General features: G+C 51.9%; 3 protein-coding genes across 3 annotated transcripts; 1 reads left to right on the plus strand and 2 right to left on the minus strand.

Moving 5' to 3' along the window:
• Positions 1-965: 965 nt before the first annotated feature.
• On the plus strand, positions 966-2292 carry GLG5-1 (Ligninase LG5; the record flags this gene model as incomplete). Its single annotated transcript, XM_036646763.1, has 2 exons — positions 966-1982; positions 2038-2292. 2 exons carry the CDS (start codon positions 966-968, stop codon positions 2290-2292), a joined length of 1272 nt encoding a protein of 423 aa, XP_036488414.1.
• A 2818-nt stretch (positions 2293-5110) lies between these two features.
• Positions 5111-6148, minus strand: Fank1 (Fibronectin type 3 and ankyrin repeat domains 1 protein; the record flags this gene model as incomplete). The annotated part of the gene is made up of 1 exon (XM_036646764.1): positions 5111-6148. The coding sequence occupies one exon, from the start codon at positions 6146-6148 to the stop codon at positions 5111-5113; it is 1038 nt and encodes a 345-aa protein (XP_036488413.1).
• A 2131-nt stretch (positions 6149-8279) lies between these two features.
• On the minus strand, positions 8280-9536 carry CGCS363_v014916 (3-ketoacyl-CoA thiolase 2; the record flags this gene model as incomplete). Its single annotated transcript, XM_036646765.1, has 1 exon — positions 8280-9536. The coding sequence occupies one exon, from the start codon at positions 9534-9536 to the stop codon at positions 8280-8282; it is 1257 nt and encodes a 418-aa protein (XP_036488415.1).
• Positions 9537-10422: the final 886 nt, after the last annotated feature.

Genomic DNA, 10422 nt, shown 5'->3' on the forward strand with positions numbered 1-10422 from the left:
GCGGGATTGCGATGGACCTTTGTATTGCCCCTGAACAAAGGTGCCCCCCCTGGCTCTTGAGTCGAGATATGCATGCCGGAACGGGCAAGGCTTCTCCTTCTGGATATCGCATTCGGCATAGATCCAATATCAATCGGGAGCTAAGTAGTGTTTTGCAGCTCGTCCCGCAGTCTGTTCCAGGGTCATCTTGCAGGATGATGGGATGATGGGTGCATCGGTAGGATACGAGGAATCAGATGCTCGGCCACCACCCAGCAGCGTTGTACGATGTTTCTACATTCCCTGCCTTGAGTTGCTGTTATTCTGGACAAGGCAATATGCAACAGGGTCTTCAGAAAAACCACAACAAACGGTCAGAAGGAACAATAGAACTCGGTGTGTTGAGTCGTAGCCGTCACACAGACCTCTTTGTTTACTCGCCGTCGACGCCTCTTCTCATCCTGGTCAGCCACCGTCAGGAACCGCCTTAACCTGTCCAATCACGGCCAGGATGATTCCCGTCTTCTTCAGCATAACTTCGTGGAGGCGAAGCAGCAGTGTTACTGTGCTCGGACCGGGCCTGCTCGGCCCAATACGAGAGGAAGCAGACGACGAAGAAAAAAAAGCAAGCCTTCACTAACAACGTTGACGGCCCCGAGACGCCCCGGGGCTAGCCAGCGTGACGGCGGGCTGCTCATCTCCACACCCAAGCTTCACGATGGGCTCTTCTCGCCAAGAATAGACTTGTCCAGAGGTGAGCACGGTCGTCGGGCTGCTGAGCTATTGATGAGGATATAATGAAGCCGCGATGCCCCGTCTGTCGCAGCTTTTGGAACACCATCTCACGCCTTATCCGCTCTCCCGCCTCTCTCTCACTATCATTCCGACTTTGAATAGTCGTCCTTTCTTTCTTACACGCAACGGCTTTCACAGCAATATCAGTACACTCACTTTCCTAATACCTACCTTCGTTAACCACAGTCAATATGCGTGTGACTCTCTTTACCGCAGCCCTCGCGGCCACCTCCGTCTCTGCCTACCCAGGCATGAGGAACACCTTCTCCGAAATCCGCGCCCGTGTTGATGCGGACGGCGGCGGCGCCGACAATGACGACTTCGACTCCGCCGAGCTGATTGGTGACCTCGCCACCCTCGACGACTCCAAGCTCACCCCCGTGGGCAAGACCGTCAAGTCTATCCTTCTTGGCAACGATATCAGCCCCGAGAGCACTGATGTCTATGTCACCTCCGGCAAGGCCAACAACCTCGCCGCCAAGGGCACGCCCGCCTGCGCTGCCGACACATGCTGCATCTGGAAGTATATCGCCAACGACCTTCAGGGTGTGTTCAAGGGCAAGTCCGGCCGTTGCACCGACTTTGCCCGTGCCGCTGTCCGTCTCGGCTTCCACGATGCCGGCGGCTGGTCCAAGTTCACGGGTGACTTTGGCGGCGCCGATGGCTCCATCATTCTGGCTGCCGAGGAGATGAGCCGTGGCGAGAACAACGGGCTTCAGGAGATCGTCGCTCAGACTCAGGTCTGGTACAACCAGTACAAGCAGTTTGGCATCGGTATGGCCGATCTTATTCAGTTCTCCGCCAACGTCGCCACTGTCGTCTGCCCTCTTGGCCCCCGTATCCGCACATACGTCGGCCGCAAGGACTCCTCCAAGCCATGCCCCAACGACCTTCTCCCTCCCGTCACCGGCTCCGCCGACTTCCTGATTGAGCTGTTCGAGAACAAGACCATCAAGCCCCACGGCCTCACCGCCCTCATCGGCGCCCACACCACAAGCCAGCAGCGCTTCGTTGACCCCAGCCGCGCCGGTGACCCACAGGACAGCACTCCCGGTGTCTGGGACGTCAAGTTCTACGCCGAGACCCTCGGCTCTGCCCCGGCCCGTGTCTTCAAGTTCGCTTCCGATGTCGTTCTCTCCAAGGACTCCCGCATCAGCGCCGAGTTCCAGGCCTTTGCTGGCTCTGGCGGCCAGGCTCACTGGAACCAGGTAAGATACCCTTTCCCGATTGGAGATGCCACTCAGTCACTAACATGCTCTGAAGGACTATGCCCGCGAATACATTCGCCTGTCTCTCCTCGGTGTTAACAACATCAACGACCTCACTGATTGCTCCAAGGCCCTGCCTGCCAAGACCGGCAGCTTCGTTGCCCCTGATCAGGCTGCTATGGACAAGTGGCTGGCTACCAAGGACCGCGTTGCCAAGATTGCCGATGAGCTCCGCAACGGTGGCAATATCAGCAGTCTTATCAACAACGTTCTTGGCTGGCTTAAGGGTATCTTCGGCTGGAAGTACTAGAGGATAGTCCTCTCAGCTTTCGTTATGTCTACAGCATGAGCAATTAGAGGCGCAAGGGACTGATTTTGGGTACATAAAATATTGCTTGGGTGGCAACCGTAGATACACCCATAATGTCTATACTTAATCAAAACAACCATTCGTTCATCTGATCCGGTCAATATTTCTACTGCAGCGATCCCACTTCGGATGAACCGTACGCCTTTTGAAATGATCCAGGTACAATACCTCGGGTTTTCAACTTTAGTCCAGACATTGCATTTCAATATTCTACTAGCTCGAGCCATAGCTCAGTCGTAGGTTATGGAGCATAAAGGTGTGTTATCTGAAGACGTTTAGTGTCCAGAATTGAAGGCCTGGTTATTGGCGAGATTGCTCTCAAGTGCAATGACTGCCAAAGCCGTCACCAGCCCCTCGCTAGAGAAAAGAATCCCGGTTGACCCGTATCGATAGATATCTCCTGTCCATCTGCCATCGCTGTGCTGTAATTCCAACAATGTTTTCCTGTCTAGATTGTTGACCAACTGCATATTGTTTGATGACACTAAACGCAAAGCAGCACTGGATGCATCGTGTGTAGAACCCATACGGTCTATGAGGCGCCAGCAAACCAAATCGCGAAGAGAGTCAAGCTCATCAGCGTCAGGATTCTTCGCGCACAGATCGCTGAGATAGTACAGAAGAAAATCCGGCAGGTGGTAATAGCGAGTACCATGCTCGAATGCCCCAGTGCGGAGCATGTCTTCCATGAAGCGGCGTGCAGACTGGAGCTGGGTGCCTCGCCCGTTGGCATAGAAAAGGCGTAGCACATTGGCCGAGATGAAGGGATCCAGGCGCGGCCTGCTGGAATCAAAGTAACACTAATTGTCGATTATTAGTCTTTCCTAAGCCGTTCCCGGCGAATGCATCGCTTACATATGCTAGGCCATCTGGGTTCATATACTGCAACATGTCGTCCATTGTCTTTTGTTTGATGCTCTCTGGAACATCAAGTTTGAGGAGAGCCAAACAGGTGGTGTCCAAGTCATCGGGATATATGGCTGTAGTTAAAACCGGTGGGCCGTAGGCAAAACAATTCCAACGACCCTCGGGAGGATTCAGCTGGCCGATTTAGACAAGATCCCTACGTGGAAGTCGTCAGGAATTTGCTTGTAGACTTATCCTATTCGCGCAAGTACTTACCAGTCGTTCGTGAGATGCAGCAGGAGTAGCTGCTGGAACTGCTCTCGTATCTCCAACCCAGTGCTGGACATGCACCACATGTCCTTTGCGTGAGTCTGAAGCCATGATCTGCCGCGCTGGACGGGGTCACCGAAGAGGGAATGAAGCTTCCGCACTGCACTCTCGGTGTTGTCGAAGAGGACGCCACGCATCCCGCAGCACTGAGCACAGATGACATTCTCGGTACGATCGTCAATAAAGACTGTAGAGTCAGCAGCTACACCAGCGAACTCGAGGACTCGATTGTGAAAGTCTCTCTCTGGTTTGCGAACACCAAGTCTGGCTGACGTGAACACATCGTCGAAGATGTCCCAACCCCCTAGCTTTGCACGAACGGTGTCGTAGCTATCTTTCGACATATTGGTTGCAGCAAACACTCGGAGTTTGGTGTTGGAATCTGCCTTTAGCTTCCTGATAGCCACCACGAAGTCGTCATTGAGTGTCAACGTCAACGATGCCTGGCGGACCGTCTCCTCCAATGCGCCTTCATTCAGTCCAAACCTCTCTGTGAGCGATTTGTACACTTCTGAAGCAGTTCCTTTGCCTGACTCAAGGGTGTGCCACTCAGCAGATTCAAGGATATATTTGAATTGCTTGGGTGGAATCGGAGCGCCTAGGGGAGCAGAGAAGTTACAGAGAACACCACCAAGGTCCAATATCAGTGCACTTGGTCTTGGATCAATCTCAGCCTGAGTGTCCTTCACAATTAGCAACTGGGCAACGTAGGAGACTGCGATATTATCTGAACAAAACCAATCCATTCCTACCTTAACTGGATTCCCACTTAGGCTTGAAGCGGGAACAGGCGCTGGAGTCGTATGCTGAGGCATCATGGTTGCAGTCTTGGCAACAGACATCTTCGGTGAAGTTTCTGAATTATAGAAAGATATCCGTCTGGAATAACATTCATGGTGAATATTTTCCCGGGATTGATGCAGCCTTTATAGCCTTTGGGCCGAGACATAAGACACCCCTTACGCCGACTACGTGTAGTCTATCCCGGACTAGGCAGGCAGGGTCGTGTTTAGTATGCGAAACGTACTTACCGTATCCAGCCCTATAATCTATTAGGAATTTTTGAAGCTCTCGGACATCATTTATGTGGAAATAGCTCGGACTAGTTACGTCAGTTCAGTTTCCTGTGCGTATGAGGCACATATCACACATATCATGGCTGGAGTAAAACACCCCCAAGACCCCTACGCATGAGGCCGCATGATTACACATATTGCACTTTGATAACAGAAAGTACGACCGTTCATGAGCCCAGGGTGGGCGTCTTATGTCATAGACAACCGCCAGCCAGTAGAAGATGAACGGGCTCGCACTCAATCACTCAGCTTGCAACCCTCCAGGTATGTTCATTCGGACTTGAGTATTACCTGCATGCTGACTAGACATGTCGGCGTTGAATCTCACGCTTCATGTGACCTGTCAGCAAAGGAGTCTCACTTCACATAATATTCTCTTCCTGGCCAAGGTACGTATTGAATTTTCTAACGGCGCGACTTCTCTCACGACCCTCTACATCGCTACTGCCGCCTACCTTCTTCAATCTTGCAGGGTTGAGACAGTTCTATTATCCTGGACACAACTTTCATCTCTTGTGGTCCAATTCCATACTACCCATGTAATCGTACCGCGATGTTTGAAGCCACGGCGATTGATTCATTCTCGCCTGTAGGAGATCTATATTCTCCTCCACCGCTTCTACCGCAGCGTCCCACATCTTTTCTCTTACTTGCAAGGCAATTGTTTTAAATGTTCTTACCAAGCTCCATTGTCCCAATGTTTCGTTTTCTTGAACCAGTTGTTCCAGCGCGCTAGCTGCTCGTGCGTCCTTGTCCACGAGATAGCGGCGTGTCCATTCGAGCCTGTCAATGTCAAGCTGTAAATCGCGATCTCGGATGGTCCTGTATAGTGAGACAAAATATTCCTTCTCTTCCTGTTCAGGCTTTCGAAGCGAGCCTAGCTCCCACTCTGGAAGTTTCAGGACGTAAATGAAGCAATCCCAGGGGCTGTCCCCTTCAGCGTCTAACACATCTGCTTTCATTCGAGACGTTTTCATACCCTCAAGACATCTCAGGACTTCCAAGCCAGCATATAGTGCTGCATCATGAAGGAGGCTACCGCCTAGCTGTCGATAGTTCTCTGTCGCTGCGCCGGCGTTGAGGAGGCAACTTACGACCTGTGGTTGGTTGCGGCGAATCGCACGGAATAATGCCGATCCGCCATCGTTATTCCGCGCGTTAATGTCAGCTCCGGCTTCCACAAGCAAGCGAATTTTCGTTCCCGTTGCATCGCTGCCGAATCTCGAGTCATCCAATAGATGCAGTGCCGTATTTCCGAGTAGATCCACAGCCGTCGCTGAGGCACCCGCTGCAAGTAGTACTCTAATCATACCCGGTGGGTCATCCGCAGGCTCATTCATGGGACATACGGCGAAGTGCATCGCCGAGCCGCCCTTCAAAGACCTTGCATTTGAGGAGCAACCGGAACTGAGCAAACATTTAGCCACGTGAATATGGCCCATTTGTGCTGCTCCCATGAGTGCTGTACGACCAGAGAAGGTTGACTGGTTGACGTCACATCCCAAATTGATAAGCTCTTGTAGAGCTTTCAGGTTGCCGTACATTGCGGCTAGTTCTAATGGCGTCCTTCCTTCATGATTCCACTGGGCAATTGCCCATGGATACTGACCAAAGGCCTTTCGAATTGCTTCTCCGGCGTCTGCGTCGCCCGGATCACTGCAAGCTGCTTGGTGCAGGGGCGTTTGTGCTGCGCCGGAGATATCTTCGCCATAAAAGATGATTCGTCGATATGAATCCGACTTCTGAGAGGAGGCTCTCGGCCTGTCGGCAAGTTCTCTACGCACTTGAGCTGTCAAACTCCAACTATGTAGCAGCCACGTGAGAAACCTTTCCAGAGCTAAAAATGCCTTTGAGGGGCACTCACTGGTTGTAAGTTTCCTTTCGGAGCTCCTCGTTCCAAAATTGCACCAAAAACTCCAAGACATTAGGTGTTGCCGCAGATATAGCGCACTACGTTCCGTTTTCAAGAGTGAGCGACCTTCGTCGGAGATAAGGGAATGAGAAGCATTTATTACCTCTAGAAGACCGTAACCTCCACTATGGTGATAATCGTCAGGAAATAACGGTCCATGACGTAGCATGTACTCCTGTACTTCTGTTCTTGTTCTCATTTGAAGAATGTGCCATATTGGTGCTGAGTCGGAGAGAACCCTGACGGGTCGCAGCGATACCCTCCATCCGGTGGAAGTGTTCATAGAGGCCCGAAAGGATATATACCGGGAGAAGAACCAAGCTGGGAACTTGAAATCAAATGTAGTTGACGTCTTCTGGTTTCCTTTGCAGTTAGTCTGACTGCATTCAACAGCTCTGCCGAAAATTGCACGTTGATTGTATGTGATAGAAAAGGACCCTAAAAGATTTCGAGCCCAGCCTGCCGGCTCAAAGAACGTTGATTTTGTGACATGGCAGCGGCACCAACAGGGGCAAGGGCAGCCAGAAGCTATGGACAGCTTTCCCCTGAAAACGATCATTTCCGTCTCTAGAGATGGTCGGGACGTATGTGGCCCATCTGAAAATTTTGAGACGGTGAGTTGGCCCAATTGCTGTGTGATATTTTGAATTGGCGTACCGACAGGCTGTATCTGGGCGAGAGATGGCGGTGCGGGCGGGCCAAGAGGAAGATTTTCTCCTGCGCTCTCAGTTGCTTCAAGTGTGGGTGGCTTCTGACCGACTGAGTGAATAGTAAAGTTCTCAACACGGAGTGCGATTTGCCTAGACAGTGATCATTAGCATCACGAGACCCAACTGTTAAAATCTGTATACGCACGAAGTCTCTCGTAAGTTCAGAGTCAGCAGGGCGAGCTGAAGATTTCCTCGAGCATCGCGGATCTTGCCACGACACTCTCTCAAATCACTCTGTAACAGGAACCACCTGGTTTTCTTCGCCTTGATCTTGCCTCCGTCGTCTATAGTTCGCGTACAGTGCTGGCGAATATTTTCAAGATCTTTCGCAGTCTCTTCTAGCCGAGTTCTCGCTAGCCTGAGATCAGGCGTCTCAGGGGTGCCTCTCAAAGACGCCACTCCTCGAAGCTCGGCGGCCTCGACCGCAGCTCTAAGGCTCTCTATCTGAGGTGTGAATGATTCAGTGAGTCAGCTTACTCAGAAACATGGAGTATTTAATCATATTCACTTAATGCTTTCCTAGACGCGAACATACCTCATTGTTGAGAGAAGCCAACTCATTTCCTATCCTCGGTATCTTCTGCAACAGATGCACGACATGACGCCCAGCAATCAATGCCTGCCCAATGGCGATGAAGCTTGCCGCAACGCCTATGACTTCCATCCTTGCGGATTCCCTCGTGAAAAGGTCCTGTGAATGCTAGATAGCCGCGGATGCCTGAGGTCGGACGTGTGGTGGTCAGAGAGGGAAGACTTTTATCATTTATGCCCTAACAGCTTGCCCCATGATGACCGGGCTGGTGCTTTCATAGTAACACAAGCTGTTACTTAGGAAATCCCTCAATGGCGGCACTTGGGAGAGACATGCATGACTGCGCCCACGCCATGCATAAATACGCCTCGCAAATCGCCTGAGAAAAGTCACCGGCGACATTGTACCACAAGTCATGTAACTGCGAGCCCTAGCTTGGCTGTGGTATCTGAACCTTATGTATTTCTCATAGTCATAACTTTACATGAAGTCATTCTTTGGTATCGTGTTGTTTTCTTTTCTTACTCCCTCACGAACAAGCCAGCCATTCCCATGCCGGTACCGACACACATGCTGACAACACCGACCTCGCCACCAGATCGGCCCAGGCCGTGCAACAGGGTGCTGGTCATGCGGGCTCCCGTGGCACCCAGAGGGTGACCAAGAGCGATAGCTCCACCGTCGGGGTTCACCTTGCCGTCCTCATAAGCCTGCTCCAAGCCCAAGGCTCTCAGGCAGTAGATGGCCTGACTGGCGAAAGCCTCGTTGATCTCCCAGCGGCTGACATCCTTGTTCTCCAGTCCGAGCTGGTTCAACAGCTTGGGGATAGCAATGGCCGGGCCAATACCCATCTCGTCGGGCTTGCAACCGACAGTGGTAGCCGAAACGAACTTGCCGATAATGCTATCAGTAAGGCCCAGCTCAGTTGCGGTGCTTCGGCGCATCAACAGAGTCGCGGCGGCACCGTCGGAAACTTGCGATGAGTTGCCAGCCGTGCTAGCACCGTCCGCCTTGAAAGCGGGCTTCAGTTTGGCCAAAGCCTCGATGCTGATGTTCGCGCGGATACCGTCGTCCTGAGTGGCGGTAATAATCTTCTCCTCCCCGACATTGTTTCCCTGCTTATCCTTCTCTTGGAACCTCGTCTTCACTGGGACGATCTCCTTGGCGAAGGAGCCATCACTTGCTGCGCGCGACGCATTCTGGTGGCTGCGAAGGGCGAATGCATCTTGGTCCGCGCGGGAAACACCATAGCGCTCAGCGACGTTCTCTGAAGTAGTGCCCATGGCCATGATGCAGTCTCTAGCATCCTTGACCGGAGAATCCTTCAGTTCCGGCCACACGTCGACGGGAATCGCACGGCTGCCGTAGTTGCGGGTCATGCTCTCCATACCAGCGCCAATTCCCACGGATATCGTCTCGGTTCGGATCTGCGATGCGACAAGGGCAATTGACTGCAATGACGAGGAGCAGGCGCGGTTGACGGTGTAGAGGGAGGTCGTGTTGGGGTAACCGACGTGGTTCATGGCCATGCGGGCGGCCTTGGAGCCACCGAGCTCCGAGAGCACGACGCCGACGGCGACATCTTCAATCTTGGCGGGGTCGAGGTTCGGGTTGGCCTCGAGAGTGGCCTTGAGGACGGTGGAAAGCAGCTCTTCGGGGTATGCGTCCTTCAGCTGTCCCTTGTACGAGCGGCAGACGGGGGTTCGCAGCGACGACAGGATGACGACGTCGGAAGGCGCCTTCTTGAGCACAGAGGAGATTCCCTTGGGGAGCGACATGGTTGCTATGTTAAATGAGACACCCGGAGCTTCTGCTCTTCCAATTGACAGTGAACACAGTGAATTACGGGAGGAATTGGTATTGTACAAGAGATGGAGAGTAACAAAAAGGAAAAGAGACAAGAAAACTAACGAAAACAAGTCGGATAAACGTGAGCGATGTCGGTTCTTCGGGGGTAGCTTTGGCTGAAGTACCGGGGCGGGGGAGAATAGCTCTTCCCCTACATTTCCCCAGCTTGATCCTCGACACCGAAGTGGGGGACCCGCACCCCATGGCAATTGGGTTCGGCAAAGGGAACTCGGCATTCCCGGGGCTAAATCTTCTTCCGGCACCAAAGCAGAGCTTCCATACCGAGTCTCACCGAGGCTTACCGAGCGTAGCCACCGGTGTAGTCGGTGACCAATCTGGGAAATTGCCAAGAAGTGAGTTGAGTCTGTGGGTTCAAATCTGGGTTTCTATGGTCCTCTTTCAAGTCAGACTTCCGAACAGTAAATTCAAAGTTTCTCGCCGTTATTGACACATGCCCAAAGTACACGTATCATCTATCGGATCTGTCAGAGTGTGGCTGCTTCTCAACAACGTAAATAGCTGTATTCACAGATGGGGAAATTGCACATAACTAGACTAGAAGTCTGATGAAATCAACATTATTTTGCTGAAAACTTTGATCTTTATGGACTGCATTTGTTTTTTGTTTTTGCTTCTTAGATAGAAATGAGGATTACAGTACAGGATGATTCATTCAGCGTCTATCTAAGTGAGTGGCATTCATAGATCGCGATGACGATGTTAGTATTCATACTTCAAGTTCCAATGATATTGCAGTTTACTTATAAGAAGAAAGACTGCTCTTATATTGAGACTTTATCGAAGCTAAGCCAGTAT

This window comes from Colletotrichum siamense (genome assembly GCF_013390195.1).
Source record: "Colletotrichum siamense strain Cg363 chromosome Unknown KSG_Cg363_contig10, whole genome shotgun sequence".
In the NCBI taxonomy this organism is placed as follows: domain Eukaryota; kingdom Fungi; phylum Ascomycota; class Sordariomycetes; order Glomerellales; family Glomerellaceae; genus Colletotrichum; species Colletotrichum siamense.